This window comes from Lactuca serriola, chromosome 4 (assembly GCF_051521515.1).
Source record: "Lactuca serriola cultivar US96UC23 chromosome 4, Lser_US96UC23_V15, whole genome shotgun sequence".
Taxonomy (NCBI): domain Eukaryota; kingdom Viridiplantae; phylum Streptophyta; class Magnoliopsida; order Asterales; family Asteraceae; genus Lactuca; species Lactuca serriola.
Window position 1 is genome coordinate 110912108 of NC_136411.1, and position 18979 is coordinate 110931086.

General features: G+C 32.0%; 1 protein-coding gene across 2 annotated transcripts; it reads left to right on the forward strand.

Moving 5' to 3' along the window:
- Positions 1-2799: 2799 nt before the first annotated feature.
- On the forward strand, positions 2800-6164 carry LOC145100297 (uncharacterized). Of its 2 annotated transcripts, XM_079037623.1 has the most exons (4): positions 2800-2883; positions 2977-4856; positions 4933-5786; positions 5902-6164. In XM_079037623.1, the coding sequence occupies exons 2-3, from the start codon at positions 4384-4386 to the stop codon at positions 5681-5683; spliced, it is 1224 nt and encodes a 407-aa protein (XP_078893749.1). In that variant the 5' UTR covers positions 2800-2883; positions 2977-4383; the 3' UTR covers positions 5684-5786; positions 5902-6164. The 2 variants fall into 2 exon arrangements, with proteins under 2 accessions (XP_078893749.1, XP_078893747.1); XM_079037621.1 differs by having other exon boundaries at positions 2806-4856.
- Positions 6165-18979: the final 12815 nt, after the last annotated feature.

The window sequence follows — 18979 nt, forward strand, 5'->3', positions numbered from 1 at the left end:
AAGTGAAAACCCTAATTTGGGTGTGTCCCTATATAAAGAATGAGATGGCCTCATTCCTGGTCACCATCCTTAGATTTCAACCCCTCTTAAACCCTAAACCTTCGTTCATGAAGCTTGTGAGTGCATTTGAGAGCATTTGAGTGTTTTTGTGTGTTCTTGGAGTGAAGAAGAAGATTTGAAGAAGAAGGAGTGAGGGTACAGGTCCTTAGATCTGAGCATATCTATGTTGGGAGCTTCATATAGAGGTATAAAGCTTCAAACTTTCTCACTCCTTTGATTTGTGCATCTTAGTAGAGTATTTTAGGGTTTTTGTCCCAAAAGTTGGAGACTTTATGAGGTATTGAGCTCTAGAGACTTTGATCAACCCCTTTGAGTGTATTTAGTGGTGTAATGTCATAAAAATCAAGACTTGGACGTTGGAATCAAGCCATGCATGAGATATGAACATTTTTTGATAGAAGAGTGAGAGTTTTGTGTGTTTGTGACCTTATCAACCATGCCAAGGCTTAAAGTCACTGACTTTATGGAGTAAGAGCTATTATGGAGTCCAGATCTATGATATAAGCCGATGTCTTAACGGATTAAGACCAAATGAGTAGAAACAGTGAATCCGGGAAGTATGCTGAGCGTAATTCTAGTATGCCCCGCGTACAGACCAAGGGTCCCCGCTGGCCAATCTAGATTCGTGAGTACGTTAGGCGTACCAAGGGAGGTATGCCCCGCGTAACCTCATTGTGGACTTTTGGGCTAGGTCTCATTTTGGCCCTTGAGTGTTGGGCCTGGAGTTTAGGCTTGTTGCACTAGAGTTTTGGACCAGAGGAATATATATATATATATATATATATATTATATGTGTGTGTGCGCGCTTTGGGCCCATGGGTTGGGCTTGCCATTAGATTTGAGAGTTCGGCCTTAGGAGAGCCCATTTATTATTTGGCCTTGGTGGGCCCAGTGGGTTTTAGTTTATTGATGGGTTGGTTAGTGGGCTAACTTCATACCTAATGAGTGAGAGTTTGGACTTAGTTCCTAATTGGGTTAATTGTGGGTTTGGCTCAGAGATAGAGGCTAGTGCGCAACAACAGCGTTTATAGGGATTGTTCATCATCCGAGGTGAGTCTTCTCACTATACTTACCATGAGTGGTATCTTTGTGTAACTGAGATGTCTTATGTGCTTACCTGTGTGTTGTGATATCCAGCATTATGTCTTTGTGATTTATGCTAAGTATTATTATTATGAGCTTATTGAGTTAGGACCAGAGGGTCCACCCGAGTTTTGGGACCGGAGGGTCCCACTAAGACACATTGATCGGAGGGTCTTATCTGAGTATAGCCATGAGAGGCTATTGAGATATGTGTGGTATTTTGGGGAACTCACTAAGCTTCATGCTTACCGTGTTATGTGTTATGTGTTTTAGTTTTTTCTCAGAATCACGGGAAGGCACCAGCTTGATTGTACACACCCGTGAAAGAGTTATGTTTTGAGGATCCTGGATTTTAATCAAAAAATTATGGAGTTGCGATTTGTAAATTAAATGAATGAGATTTTTGTGAAATGTGTTATGAGAATTATGTGATTTTAAATGAAAATTTTGTTTGTAAATTTATGGTGTTACATCAATTAACAAACTTGGACCATCGATATTCGCTTTGATATTTAAATTTCTCGCATGAACATCAATTTTGACTATTTATTCAACTTTCAATCAATTGATTTGGAGAATCGTCAATTTGTGGAGAGGTATTTGAACAATGATTGATGTCAACCAATGTTAAAACCCTTGAAATCACTAGGTGCTAAAACCCTCAAAATTCACCTGATATGGTGAGGTATTGTGAGAGAGGATGAGGGAAGGGGTGGTAACCAAAGATGGAGCGGTGACGGCGATGATGTATCTGGAGAGATAGGATCCCACTACGATGATGTATTTTGAGAGAGGGCGAGGGGAGGACACGTATTAAGGTATGATCTATGTTCCTCTTCGAAGAACATGGATAAGGGAAGAGGTTTGGCCATAGTCGACGGAGTCTAGTGGCGGGTTAACAGAAGCAAGAAACAACAATGGCAAGGGTCAACGGTCGCTGAAAGAGGGTGATGCTGCTGGAGTGGTGGGAGAGAACTTGGGAGACATGGAGAGGGAAATGGATTATTTGATTTAGGTTAGGGTTGATTTGATTTTGTGTTAGTTTTTGCATATGTGGGTTTATAATTCTTATTTTTGGACTATACATGAAGTTGTGGATACAAAATTCATCGCAGAATAATAATATAAAAATAGTGTTTTTACGTTCTCACACTATTTTCTATATATATATATATATATATATATATATATATATATATATATATATATATATATATATATATAGGGTTAGGTGATTTTGATTTTACTAACTATTGTGTGTCAGAATGCACAAATTTGGACCAACGGATGGAATTCATCAATGGACATGATTTGAGAGTGTATGATATTACAATGGGGTAGCATGTACCATATAATCATACAAATTTTAGCAAAAGGGTATTTTGGACAATTAACTGCAATTATAAAATGAAATTTTCGAATATTTATGGATAATTAATTGGGAAAACCTCACAAAAACCCTATGTATTATACACTAACGCTTAAAAAAACCCTTATATTATCAATTGGTACCATTTAACCATTATTATTTCAGAAACCGTGTAATCTATCTCATTTATCCGGTAACCCTAGGTTACCCGTTCTTATTAGTCTACGTGGATTACCTTCATTCTCTTTTAACTTGATATCGGTCATACTGTAAAAAACGAAAGGGAAAAAGGGAAAAAGGGAAAGCTACGTACAGGAGGGAAAGCTTCTTGGAAGTGGCGGGAAACTTGCTGCTCAATCACACGAAAAAAGGTAATCGATCATTCTTCTATTTCGCTTAATCAGAACATCAACCCGTCTTTTACCCCTAGTTCTTATTTTTGTTGTTTCCATTGATTCTTCAAGGAAGCTTTAACCAAAAACCATGATTTCAATTTCAAATGTATTATGTGAAGTTTATACGGAGGGTGTGAATGGAACAGATGACGAGTCTGATGAAGAAGAATATGTTCCTTCTTCAATGGACAAAACAATATGGGATCCTTTTTTGAATGACTTGGTACAAGGTGAAGTGGAGTTCCCTGAAATATCATCTGATAATGCTAATAATGCTGAATTGACCCATTCAGATGAAGAATATGACGAAGGAGAGCATAAAGATCAAGAAATTGGGGACCAATTTCTTGTACACAACCCTAGTATCCCTTGGACCAGAATGGAGGCACACTTGGGGGAAAAATACGAAAGCCCGGAGCAGTTCAAGATTTGTCTAACAAATTATGCAGTGGCTAATGGATACCAATTGAGGTTTGCCAAGTGTGATCGTTCTAGGATATTAGTACGTTGTGGCAAAAAAATGATGAGAATAAGTGTCCATTTAGATGTTGGGCGTCTTGGATGGGAAATGAACTAACTTGGCAAGTGAAATCTTTGGAAAAGAAACATGTTTGTGCACGAAAATACAGCCTCGGGTCATTGATAACTCCAAGTTGGATTTCTAACCATTACCTTAGTGACCTAATTCGCAATCCCAAAACGAAAGTCAAAGAAATGAAAGCTGATTTTTTACAAAGATATTCTTTAAAGCTTAGCAGAGGTCAATGTGAAAGGGCAAGGACATTAGCATTTACACTAACTGAGGGCAAGTTAACTGATCATTATGCTAGAATATGGGATTACGGTAACGAAGTTTTGAGATCAAACCCAGGAAGCATTGTTGAAATTGGAGTTGATGTCAACCCAGATGCAAAATATTTCAAAAGAATCTATATTTGTTTGAAGGCTTTAAAAGAAGGATGGTTGAAAGGATGTCGTAAGGTGATTGATTTAGATGGATGTTTCTTGAAAAGGAAAGTTAAAGGAGAGTTGCTAGCTGCTATTGGTCGAGACGGAAACAACCAAATTTACCCCATTGCATGGGCGGTTGTGAATGTAGAAAATAAAGATAATTGGAAGTGGTTCATTGAATTACTACAATCAGATATTGAAACAGTTCAAGGAAATGGACTTACTTTAATATCAGATCAACATAAGGTAATTTTCTAACTAGTAATGCTTATTTTGACCAATATGGATATATGTTAACAACCTTATGTCAAAACAGCCCCTATTGACACTTTTTGGACACTTTTTAACAAATTTTGACATATTTAAAATAGCAAAACAACCCTTATGTGAAAACAGCCCCTATTGACATTTTTTAACACCTTTTTAACAGACTTTGACATATTTGAAATGACAAAACAGCCCCTAAGTCATTACAACACCTGTTGATATTTGTTGAGACTTTTTAAAATTGTATGACATATTTAAATGCAGGGTCTTCTTGAAGCCGTAAAGGAGGTGATGCCACATGCTGAGCACCGACAATGTGCCCGTCATATTTGTGCCAATTTTTACAAGCGTTTCAGTGGAGAGATTTATAAAACCTTATTTTGGCAAGCTGCAAAGTCCACAACAGATCAAGAGTTCAAAAACAATATGGAAAAGATGAAAGAGTTGAACAATGATGCATATGACGATCTCATGAAAAGAAATCCTAAAACATGGTGTAGGGCCTATTTTGAAACAGAAAGGGCATGTGAGGCTGTAGAAAATGGAATATCTGAGTCTTTTAACTCTTCAATAATTGGTGCTAGGGGAAAACCTTTGATAAATATGTTAGAAGAGATTAGACTTCATGTGATGGAGAGTTTTGATGCAATGATAAGGAATACAAATTCATGGAAAACTATTGTTGCTCCAAACATACTTAAAAAGATGAGAAAATGGCACAAAAACATGAGGTATGGATTGTTTTCCAAATTCTATTGTTCTATAATAAATTTTAAAAATATTATACTAACTTTACATATTTTCTAGGAATTGGACTGTTATCCCAAGTGGGTCTCTATTAGAGGTTAGAAATAGTTATGAAGGATATATGGTAGACTTGGAAGGTTGGGCATGCACATGTAGACGATGGGCATTATCTGGCCTTCCATGTGTACACGCATGTGCGGCTATAAACCATACCCATCAAAATATTCTTGACTATGTAAGTGACTGGTTCAAGAAGGAAAAGTATCAATTGGCTTATAGCACTTCCATTGTTCCCTTAAATGGAAGCAATTTATGGTTTAAAACTTCATACGATAAGTTATTGCCCCCAAAAGAACGTAGGATGCCAGGAAGGCCTTCTATTAAAAGAAAAAGAGACAAGAATGAAAAACAAACAAAGTATCCAACCGTTTCGGGTAAAGGGAAAATAAAGAAGTGTCACAACTGTTTACAAGAAGGGCACAATGCTAGGACATGCAAGAATGAAAAGATTGTGCCCCCTCCTAAGGAAAAGAAGCCTCCCAGTAGGCCTAAAAAAACAAACTCTGATGAAAGACCTCCGAGAGGACCATCTGCAGCTACAAGTGGTGGTAGAGGCGGAAAAGGACCAACAGGGGCAAGAGGTAAAAGAGGATCATCTGCAGGTACAAGCGGTGGTGGAGGAGGAAGGTCATTTATTGATGAAATCTTTGACTCACCAATGGAAAATGAAGTTATAGACATGTTTGATAATTTTGAGGAAGAACTGCGTAGGGCTGAAATGGAAAGGAGAGAAGGTGAACCTTTGTTGTAATTCCCTGAATCTCAATTTGATGAAGGAGTTCCTATAACTCAAGATGATGGAGTGGCCGAAACTCAATATGTCGTGCCTGAAACTCAATTTGATATTGAAAATGGTAAAAAATAATATTATACATATAAATATATATATATATATATATATATATATATATATATATATATATATTCTATGCTTATATTAAATTTAATACTTTCAATACTTTTTTGTAGATAATTTGGAAGATCAATCCAATGTGGTTGGCGGGATAGGAATTGATGTACCTGTTATCCGTGCAAAGCTCAAACCAAGAAAGCCATCTCAAAGGATTATTTAGAATATTAGATTTAGGAGTTGGAATGGGACAAAACTCTAGTCTTTTGTAATATTTTTGTTACTTGGAATTTAGTATTCCTAGTATTTTGTCATTGAAATGTAATAACATTATGTCTCATTAACAGATTATATTCCTCCTAATTGTTAATGTAGTGTGGTTTTAAAAATGCTAAAATGTATTTTATGTTCCTCTTTTTCCTCCATAATTGTCATATTTTATGTTTGGTATGCTAAAAGCGTAAACAATAAACAATGGCAAAATGGTCAATGGCCAGAAATGGTGAATTTAACTATTTCTATGAACTATTTATGTATGATAAATCATTTTTTTTCTGTTTCTGTATTTCCAAATCAGGGGTGACAGAGTGTTAAAATAAATATGAGTCAAGAGGGTAAAATGGGGAATGGCTTATCAATACAATATTGAAATCATATTTTTTTTATGTTCCTCTTTTTCCTCCATAATTGTCATATTTTATGTCTGGTATGCTAAAAGCGTAAACAATCAACAAGGGCAAAATGGTCAATGGCCAAAAATGGTGAATTTAACTATTTCTATGAACTATTTATGTATGATAAATCATTTTTTTTCTGTTTATGTATTTCCAAATCAGGGGTGACAGAGTGTTAAAATAAATATGAGTCAAGAGGGTAAAATGGGGAATGGCTTATCAATACAATATTCAAATCACATTTTTTTTTTGTTTCTGTTTCTGTATTTCTTTTTCTGTTTTTGTATGATAAGTCGATTTTTTTGTTTCTGTTATGTTTCTACGTTGGGTGTTGGTGTGTGTGGATTACTCTAATAGTTGTTGGTAAACCAATGTCTGATTAGATACATACTAACATCGATTAAGGTATTCTTATTATGCTAATGTTGGAAAGATAAAAAGAAACAAACTTTATTCATTAATCATTATTCACAAACAAACACCAAAAGTAGATATGGAACATAACATAACTTTATGCCTTTATCTTCCTTTTTGCCTTTATCTTCCAATTGAATCCAAATGCTTAAATTGTAAAACCAAAACCGGCTAAATGCAAGTAAGTATTGAAACCAAAAAAATGAAATCAACAAAAATAATCTCAATAATGAGATAATATGCGACCAAAAGGGTAAAATCGTCCAACTAATTTGTACCCAAATATAAAATGACATTAGAATCATAACAAGGGAACCTAGAACAATCCATATATTCACACATCTACATTCTCTTCATAAAACAGATGAATACACTAGTCTCTTTAAAAGGTGCATAAACCAAACAACGTCACCCTAATACATTGTTAGCTATTTTACATTAACCTAGTTTCCCTATTACATAATTATAATCCAAATGAAGATGCAAACCAGAACAATACCAAACATCATCAACCTAACCATGAATACACCAGTCTCTTTTTCTTCAATCAACTCAAAGTTCATTAATTTTTTTTGCAGATTCAAATTCTCCTTCTCCAATTCCATATTCTTTTTGGAAAGGATCATATTATCCTTGAACAAATCTACATTCTCTCTATGCAAGTCATCCACTTTACTCTTATACCAGTGAAGACCCAAATCCTCATCCACCCACACAAAAAATTTACAATCTTTTGAAGCATCCTACAAAAAAATGAAGTATTTGAGTAAGAATTTGAGAAACAATATCAATCTTAAAAGAATATCATATACCAGCGAATTAGGGCATCGAATGAAATGTCGGCCTGGGTTCTTCCTGGTCGTTGAAGTCCAAATCTTTGGTTGTTCACCACATTTACACAAAACGTTTTTGTAGTTTGGAGTTGAGGAAGAAGAAGAAGATCCGTACGATCGATCGCCCATTTCTGCAAAGACGAAGTTAAAAGAAGAAGATGAACAAGAACAACATCGTAACTTTGAAGAAGCAGAATAAGATGCGATGCACTTTTTAACCTAGTTTTCTTTGCCTACGTGTCACCCAATGTACATCCATGTCATCTAATTAGATGCCACGACATTTATTCCACCGATTCCTTAAACTTAACTGGTTACAAATCATCAAAACAATAAATTTCTGAAATAATAATGGTTAAATGGTACCAATTGATAATATAAGGGTTTTTTTAAGCGTTAGTGTATAATACATAGGGTTTTTGTGAGGTTTTCCCTAATTAATTCTCCTAATTTTAAAAATATGAATTTTTTAATTAATTCAATTTTAATTCTAACATAATTTGTAAACATAACCGATTTTATTCTGTCGGAATATTTTTTTAGTTAGAATAATGCTCTTTCAGAATTTTATTCTATTAGAATATTATTGAAGAATAACAAAGTTCTTGAATCTGAGGTTGGAAAATAACAACATTCTAATATATTCTTATACATCCAAACTTAAATACAAACTCATACATATTCTTACAGACAAGATAGTCTTACACATTTTAATATAATTATACATATTCTAAAAGAATATTAACAAAAAATGAATAAAATTCTTAAAAAATAACAACATTATTAAAATGTGAGTATGTTCAAACTTTATTCATTCTTCAAGTTATTCTTATTAGGTCTTCAACACATTCTTCCAGCCATTCCTATCACAAATACAACAAAAACTAATAATGGTTAAAAACATGTTGTTTGCAATTAACTATCACTTTATATATTCTGGTAGAATACATAGAATATATTTTGGTAGAATACATAGATTTTATTCTGGCAGAATATATTCTGACAGAATACCTAAAATGCATTCAAAAGTATCGTATTTACTGCTAATATAATTTTAGATTCCAAATACACAATAACAAGGGAAAATAGAAATTGGAATTCAAAATAACAAAATGAACCAAAATAATACACAAACAAATTACTTACCTTTTTAAACAATTTTCTAGAACAAGATGAGTAGCTTTCACCAATATATATTGGCATACTAGGTGTGAGCCCCATGTATTACATGGGTGTATTTTAAAGAATTAAATATGTATAAACATTTGAGAAATTTGAATTTATAAGAAAAATGAGAAAAATATTGAATTACTAAAATTAAAATGTTTTTTTTTCTCTTTTAAATTTAAACAAATATTTCATTTAGATAAAATAATCAAAGCAAATTAATGAGATTTTATTTTAAAATTTTGAATTATAAGGAAAGCCCATTAATGAAATTGATATACATTTATTATTAAATTTAAATACCATATGGAATTTAATAAAATAGAAAAACCACAAAATTACATATGGAATAAAAATTAATTCAAAATAACCACAAAATGACATGTGGCAAAATGAATGAGAGTTTGACAAGTGACAAAAAAACCTTCATTTATTAGAGAAGATGATATTAAGCCTTTACTATGTTGGTATATGAAATCAAACAAAATTAATACACTATGTTGGCATATGAAATCAACCCCATCAGTATATACATAACATATGGAAGACTACATACATAACATATGGAAGACTACATAGTATATATTCTGGCAGAATATTGCCCATACTTTCTTTGCTTGTGCTCCTTCAATTGTTTACCTGTAAGTTACAAATCAACAACACAATTACTTACTCAATTTTTATGAGATGAGATAACATAAATTAATTTCATGATCATTCTTTTAATTAGGCCTATTGAAATTATATATCCATATGATGCGAGAATTGACCCAAACAAGATTAGTGCACTTTACACAAACATAAATTGATAATTGAACCAAACATAATTGAAAGGTAAACAACTATTTGAAAAAGTAAAAACAAAACCATTACTTGAAATATAATAACTATCTAAACTCAGTAACAATTCACTAAGGACCATAGAAAAGAGTTTTTAATGGACAAGTGACAAATTACAAAGTAAATCTTCATTTAGGCATTTAGTCGAACACTTGGTGTTCAGAAAAAAAGGACTTAGATAACTAAAAACACTTCCTGAGAAACTTATATTATTATCAACAAATAAATGGTCTGACTGAAATCTATCAGAAGAGTTAAAATATATAATTTAAATTCAACAAAAATAATCGATTAGAACCCAAAATTCGTAAAAACAGAGGCTTTAAACTGGAGAGAAATTGTAAAAGAAAGATGATGTTTTTTTCAACCCTTTGAATCGACTTACCAAATGACTTAAATAAAGGCTACATACAAGATTGAGAGGATGACCTGTGAGCTTTGTTTCAGCGATTGAAACTTTTTTGGGGTCGAGGTCGACTTCTGTGGGGATGGTAATGAAGGGACGATGGTTGTTGAAGAACAAACACCCACGATGAACAATTTTGTATCCTACAAATTCATATTCCAAATCAATTAGAAAGTATTACTTAAAAAATTGATTTCAAATAATCAATGGATTTCACAGATGAGAAGAGAAGAAATAAAATTGATTTCAACAAATCAATTTTTGCAAAGAAAGAAATCGATTTCAACAACTGATAGAATCTAAAAAAATAAAATTTTGAGAAAAAAGAAAATCGATTTCATCGGTGTTGGTGGAGGAACTCACGACACTGATGGAGGTGGGAGGTGGAAGTATTGGTGGACAGTGATCGGCTGGTTGCGACTTCACCGGTGAATGGTGGACGAATCCAATGCAGTGGATGAAGTCGGAGGCGGATACAACTGTTGAGCAAGTCAGAGACGTGTTCTACCACACACGAGTAGGTCAAATATATTTACCTTATTTCCTTAATTGTAGGATTTCAAATAAATGATTTCCATAATTAAAAGAACAAAAGGTCCAAAATACCCTTAAATGATTTATTTAATAATTTATTATTTCTTGAATTCTCATTGGTGCATTTAGGTACACAATAGTTGCTAAAAACATTTGAACTTAGCTATATATATATATATATATATATATATATATATATATATATATATATATATATATATATATATATATCTTACGGACGCCTTCCCCCAAATGTCCATTATCTTCTTTCTTATGCAAAAGAACAACTATGGTTGTGATCCACGTCTCTCTCTTTAGTCAACCCCTTATACCTAAATTAAACAAACGAAATACCCTCCCCCTATTTGATTATGTGTGTGTGTGTGTCTGTGTGTTCTTGTAATGTCTGGTTCCTAGGTAATTCCTTTTAAATTTCAAGTGGTTAATTATGTTTCATAGTGGCTTATTACGCGAGGCGTAATTAAGGTACGCGGGGCGTACCTTGTCGAAACTTGGACAAGGCGGTTTTCCCCCTAGTACACTGGGCATACCTATAGTATGCAGGGCGTACTCATGAAAACTGTGGATTAGGTGTCTAAATCATTAACTAAATTATTATAAACTTAAATTATTAGCAAAGTCCTTTTGGGTTGTCCTCAAACCTAGTAAGAGACTGAAATGCTATTTTGAGAGAGATACTGATTTATTAACTTATTACATGATTAATACATTAATTAGAAATCAAAATAAATAATTTATTAATATGTTTTGAGAAATTTATATTAATTATAAATTATGTCGTATAATTATAAATTAATTGGAATTAATTGGAATAACTAAATGTAGAAGGACTAAAGGTGACAATGTTCAAAAGTTAAGAATTGGACAAATTCTAGAACCTACTAGGGCGAGAAGAAATCTAGGAGGAGTTATAGATAGTTTCTAGAGCATTTCTTGGGCTCTGAGGAAACTTGGGGGTGGGGTGGGGGGGGGGGGGGGGGGGGGGAGAAAAGGGATAAGGTGTATCCAAGGAAACCTGTCTTATCCAAGCTCATCTAGTCACCTATATAAAGGGTCCATATGCCTCATATTTTCGGCACTCATTATTCTTTTAAAGAATTCCGAAAATCCTCTCCCCTCTCCTCTCTCTTCAATATCCTCTAACTTTTGGTGTTTGGGTGTGAGCCATTAGAGGCACAAGATTTCTAGTGTTGGCTATTTGAAGTTCTACAAAGAAGAAATTCAAGTTTATTAACAAAAATAAACTAAAAGGTATGTTTTTCTAATAACCCTTCTCAATTTCGAAAATAGCAATGTACTTTAGGGTTTCTTGAATTCAAATTGTTGTTTGCAAATCATAGTGAGAACATAGATCCTTTAGGGTGTATGCAAACTTTGGGTTTAATTTTTCTGCCTATAAATATGATTTTGTTATGTATAAAACCCATCAGTGGTATCAAATCCATTGTTCTCTATGATCCTACACAAAGTTGAATAAGATAAAAAAAAAACCCTTTTGTGGTGATTTTTGATTTAGGCAAGGGTTTTAGAAACCCTAGTTTCCTTCTTTTTTTCTGAAATTGGTAGAGTTCTTTAAGGTTTACTTGTTTTTGATAATTATTAGTTTGAAATGCCTTAAAAATGGATAATTATAAATTTGGTAAATCTCAAACCCTAATTTCGAAATTAGAGGGTATTGGATTAGGATTAAAATTTATTTGATTAATTGATTAATAGTAAATAAATTGTTTAATCCTTACTGGTTTAATTTAAATTGAATTAATTTTACTAATTTTGAAATTTGTAAATTAATCCTAGTTTTAGTGAAGTTATAAATCTAGGGCTTTGGTTTGGACTCCATTAAGCCATGCAAAGTCATAAAGTCAAATCTAGTTATGATTCATTGCTTAGATCTAGTTTTGGGTTATGTTTTGGGCATGTTTTGGTCCCATGGCTTGGATCTTGTGAGTGGAAGTTCCTATAAAACCTTTAAGCACCATTTCTAGCCATTTATGAGATCATTAAGTCATAAAAATCGAATATTTTTGGGTATATTTCTTCCATGCATGAATTATTGGTCCTTTAGTGAAGTTATGAATCTAGGGCTTTGGTTTGGACTCCACTAATCCATAAAAAATCATAAAGTTAGGAACTTTATGACTTAAGTTGTCCCTTTAAGACAAATATGAGAATTGGATGGGTGGTCTTAAGGTATTAAGAGCTTCATACAAGGATGACATGTTGTTCAAGTATGTTGGGCATACCTCTCTGGTACGCAACACATAGCGGGTCTCAAATCATTTTATTTTCAGTGATCAAGTAGTACGTTGGGTGTAATGGGGTGGTACGTAGGGCTTACTCACCAAAAGGCCATTTGGGCCTTGGTTCATTTAGGGTTTGGGCCATGAATTGTAGGGTAAAGTATGGGAACAATAAAATGGTCTTTTACCCCCTTCGCATGACAAATATCATTTTGACCTTTGATTTTGGGTTATTACCCAAATTATGGATTAGGGATGTTTTAAATATATTCAATGTGAGGAGCCCTATAGCAGTAACGAGTGTGTGATCCGGTTATCTTCATATTAAGGTGAGTCTCCTCACTATACTTATGGCTCGAAGGCACCAATGTCGTCCCACTAGAATGTGATATATATGATGTTAGTTGTCTTTGTGACTCTCATATTATATGTTAGGCTAGACCTATTGACATGCAAAGAAGGGTTGGGCCCAATTGCATGAGTGGGTTGGGCCCATTGTACGACGGGCTAGGCCCATTTGTATGATGGGTTGTGTCCATTGCTTAGAAATAATTAGGCCCATTATTATGGGTTGGGCCCAATATGTGGGTTAGGCCCAATGATATGTATGGTATGTGGTATTTTGGGGAACTCACTAAGCTTTGTGCTTACGGTTATGTGTTTATGATTTCAGGTACTTTTGGTTGCCATTGGAAGGGTCCGACGTGACTGCACAACATCCCCCAACGTTTTCCGCATTGGCTATTTATTACTTTTACTCTGATGGTAAAATGATTTAATTACAGTAATTCGTTTTGGAACAACTCAATTGTGTGGTTTAAGTGTTTTTAAAATGAAAATTTTACTCTTAATTTTTGGGGCATTACATTTTGGTTATTCTCGTTTGACTAATATTGGAAATATGGTCTCGAGATATGATTCTCTCCAGTCCATTAGTATCCAACTCGATGGCAAGAACTATGTCTTGGAGTTATGTTATGAAAAATTTCTTGCAAGACAAGACTATGTGGGCGATCGTTACAGGTGACAAGAAGAAACCAACATATGAAAAGTTTGTGAATTATGCAACCTTACTAGATTCATGGGAGACTAATAACTCCAAGATCATTACTTGAATTAATAATTATGTTATCCTATCTATTGGTACTTATTTGACGAAGTAAGACACACCAAAGGAGGTTTGCGGTCACTTGGTTAGGTTGTATACTCAGTCTAATTTTGCAAAGCAGTATCAGTTAGAGTTTGATATCCGAGCCCTCCAACAGAACAATCTCAATGTTCATAAATTTTATGCAGCTATTGTCAAATTCGTGGGATCAATTGGCTCCAAACCAGACGGAACAATTGGGAAAATCACCTTGAGTGCCATGTTAAGCAAGCCTAATACTAATGAGCTCATTTAAGTGTTTGAGAGCAATATAATCTCATATGGGTTATATGTTAGTCATTTTTCAATATAAATATAATTAGTTTGGGAGCTTTGGACTTGCAAATAATGCACTTTATACACCAAATGATTCACCTTTGGGTTTGTTAAAAAGCAAGTTGTGTTTTTTCTAATTTGATGATAGCAGTAAATATTTTCGTAGTTTCCTGCTCGTGATGAACGAGCTTTTTCCAATCATACCCTTGATGATGATATTTCAAGAAAATATTTTTGTTTGTATTTTGATTTTATACACAGTTCCTCCTGTTATCATCAATCTTATGGTGGTGTTACTAGGTTTTGAAGACAGTAGAGGAATGATAAACCTTCAATTGCTTTTATACACGGTTCGTCTTGTTATCAGCACAAAAGGATGTCTACTGTAAAAATGGGGGAAAGATCGGAAGAAAGAAGAATAGTGGGATGTGGTGGATTGGGGTTTAGTTTGGTGGTCCCTGTAATTTTAATATTTATGTAAATTGAGAATTATAAAAACAAAACAAGATAAAAGAAAATAATAAGGTCATCACAATTATTTTTTTATGGATTACGGACCAAACATGTAATAAATTTAATTATGCGAGAACAGAGCCATTCTCGTCAAATAAATAAATAAATAAATAAATAATTAAAACCAAACATATGATTTTTTATAAAGCACAAGGAATATATATATATATATATATATATATATATATATATATATATATATATATATATATATATATATATATAATTTTGTCTACTTTTTTTTCAAATGTATGATATACAAAACAAATTAATTGAAAACCTTGTATTAATGTTACTATTGAAAGTATGTTGTAACATAAGCCATAAGTTGTAATAGAGTTTTAATAATATATATATATATATATATATATATATATATATATATATATATATATATATATATATATAATTTTGTCTACTTTTTTTTCAAATGTATGATATACAAAACAAATTAATTGAAAACCTTGTATTAATGTTACTATTGAAAGTATGTTGTAACATAAGCCATAAGTTGTAATAGAGTTTTAATAAGGGAATTTTTTTAAAATTTTTTTTTACATGATATGTATCTAAATATTTTTTGAATGGCTGTCATTATATTAAAAGAGAAATTAGTTAAAAGCTGTAACATAGAAAATTAGAAAACATCAAGAGATTTTGTCCGACATTTTTATTTAAATGGGTAAATATTTACAATCCAATTCAACCTTTCAGAAAAATTGTTGTCGCCGGGTTAACTCGTTTATGTAATTTTCAACCCAACCTATTAAATAAAAGGGTTAATTCTAGGTTAACCCATTTAAAATAAAAAAAAGTAAATAAATAAATTAAATATTACACCATTTAAATTAATTTAAAACATAAATAAACTTTTAAAGTATAATAAAAACACAATCTCAATTCATAAATACAAAGAAACTATTCAAATAACATTAAAGATATGTAATTTTGAAATGATTTTGAAGAATAACTAGAAAAAAGATAGCAATCTCAATTCATAAATACAAAGAAATTATTCAAATAATATTACAGATGTGTAATTTTGAAATGATTTTGAAGAGTAACGAGAAAAAATATAGCAATATTGTATTTTTTTTAAAATAAAAAATAATATAACATTGTAATTTATAAATTAATACTTAGGTTAATACATAATAATATTTAAATAATTATTAAATTAAAGATATATTAAAGTTAAATAAGTTGATGAATTGAAAAAAAATTGACAATATTTACCCAACACACCCTATTTAATTAAATGGGTTAGACGGATTGACTCATTTATCCTAAATATGTTGAAAAGCTTAACTAACCTATTAATTTTAGATTGGTGAGTTGATAATTTTTGTCGACTCTATTATATTGGTCGAAGAAAATTCAATTAGATTAAAAAAAAATAAAGTGTTTTTATTGAACCGATAAAATTACAACTTCCTTTTCTAAATTTTATTTTGAGTAAACAAAATTTGGATAGAGAGCCACGTGTAACTCAATTATTGGTTGGGTGGTTATAAGAATGATGAACCTTCCTAGTATTTTCCTCTTTGATTTATAAAGGTAGGATGATAAAACCAACATCAAATTCTCGCGATACTTTGACGTTCTATGAGATGAGATGATGTAAAAGATACCTGGAGATGAAAAGCGCATTTTAAGTAAACGGATCCCTAAATCCATAACACGCGGCGACCCGACGCCGATTGTTTTTACCGTGGAAAAATCTATAACTTACATTTGGGGGTGTTTGGCTTAACTTTTCACAGCCAAAAGTCATTTTTGTAAAAGAAAAAAAACAAAAAGATGTTTGGCAAACTAGTAACTTTTGGAGTTTTAATACAAGGAAAAGCAACTTTTTGAAAAAGTCAGGAAATCTTGACTTTTTGTAACTTTTTGGAAAAGAACTTTTGAACTTTTAAAAGCTAAGCCAAACACGCCCTTGATGCAAGTCTATAAATATGCCACGATTTAGCGCAAAATATTTAACTATTATTTTAAATAACCAAAACTTTTGGAAAAAATAAAAGAGATAAAATTATTGATGTCGACAAATATATATATTTTTAAAACCATATTCATATGAATTTTGGTCTATCTTTTAATTTTATTGGAAGCTAATAATATACTTTTTGATTTATATATATTGGTCATCCAGTTTTTTTTTTTTCGTTTATATTTGTTCATTCTACTTGTTTAACCGTACATATTCAGTCCTTATGACTGACTGTTCCAGGTAAGTTGGAAAAAAATGACGTAATAAAGTAATATATTTTTCATTTTGTACATATTTAGTTTTTAATATATATTTTTTTGCACATTTAGTCTTTAATATTTATTTTGTTGCAAAATAAATTCTTGTTGTTTTGTAAGCATTTAATATTTATGAATGATTTTTTAAGTTTTTCTCACGACATCCTACATAGGACAATCATTAATGAGATGTTTGGGGTTCATACTTATTTCCATTATGGCCTCTATTGATTGGTGTTTTGGTCTCGTGTTCTGAATGTTATAACTTCTTCATATGATCTCAACTTTTAACGATCTTTATATCAATGCGTTTTCGTTTATATTACTTTCGTTAAAAAGTTATATATTTTTACTTAAGGTTTTATAAAAAAATATTCATAGATACATTCATAAAGAACACATGTATATAAAGATTGTAATTAAAAACATATTACTTTTAGGGAAATCTCCAGAAAAGTCCTAAAACTTTAGTCCAATTTATGGAAAAGTCCCAAACTAAATTTTGTTTATAGAAAAGCACAAACTACCGGCTAAAACTTCGAAAAACCTCTTTTTGGCCGGTTTCGTAGATTTAGCCGACATTCTGTCCTTTTTCGTTAGTTTGCTCAAAATATTAAGACTTTTTTTAAAATTACCCGATAACCAAAATATTAGGATTTTTCTGAAAATTACTATGGAATTAATGGATATTATTATTAACAAATCATTTATAAACATAACAAATATTCTAAGGAAATACATTTGTTTCTAATTTCTAGAAATAGAATGGTTGACTAGGTCTATTGTTTGTTGACCACTTTAGACTCTTTATGTTCCTCATATGTATCGTTGTGAGTGTCACAGTGAGATGTACTATGTACGTTTCTTCAATTAAATACAAGAGTTGATAATATTTATTAATACACAATCAATAAGTGTCTATTTTCTATTAAGTGTGACGCTATAGGATCACATGTTATTAGAAAATATCATTACATATTGATTCTTGAACATATAGATATTTCATTATGTTCTTTAACGTAAATACCACCTAACCTCCATACATTATTCGGTAACAACTATTAAACTACAAACATAGTGAAAAATAAACTTTGAATGGTAATTTAAATAGATAATCACCCTACATTTTTTCCATATAAACTATCATTCACGATTCACTTTTTCACATTTGATAGATGTGTGTTAGTCTATGGTTGTTACCGTGTGGGGTATGATGTTGGGTGGTAGCTAGGTTAAACAACATAAGAGGAACATCAACATTAGAGGAACACTCATTGAGTACATCTCACCATCATACCCACAACGATGCATATGAGGAACATAGAGAGTTTGATGTGGTCAATAAGCAATAGAGGAGTATTTAGACCACCAGTTTATTCCTAGAAATTAGCAACAAGTGTATTTTCTTTTTTATAATAAAAATATTTGTTATGTTTATAAATGATTTGTTAATAATAATATCCATTAATTTCATGGTAATTTTCATAAAAGCTCCAATATTTTGGTTATAAGGTAGTTTCCGGAAAAGTCCCAAATTTTTAAGCAAACTAACGAAAAAAGACAGAATACCGGCTAAATCTGCAAAACCGGCCGAAAAGGGTTTTTTCGAAGTTTTAACCGGTATTCTGTGCTTTTCTGTAAACAAAATTTAGTTTGATACTTTATCATAAATTTGACTAAAATTTCAGGACTTTTCTGGAGATTTCCCTTACTTTTTTAACAGGAGTAATCTAAATGAAAATTTTAGTAGTCTTAAATACGAACATGTAGATATAATATATCGTTAAAACTTGAGATCGTATAAAGAAGTTACGACGTTTAGAACACAAGATCTAAGCAACCAAACAATTGAGGTCACAATGGTCGTAAACATTAACAACCCCGA

What these genes read in the sequence shown, in the direction of transcription:
- LOC145100297 (XM_079037623.1), top strand. Translation starts at nt 4,384, where the DNA reads ATGCAGGGTCTTCTTGAAGCCGTAAAGGAGGTGATGCCACATGCTGAG. An exon ending in AAATGGCACAAAAACATGAG is followed by an intron (nt 4,857 to 4,932) that starts GTATGGATTGTT and finishes CATATTTTCTAG; the next exon opens with GAATTGGACTGTTATCCCAA.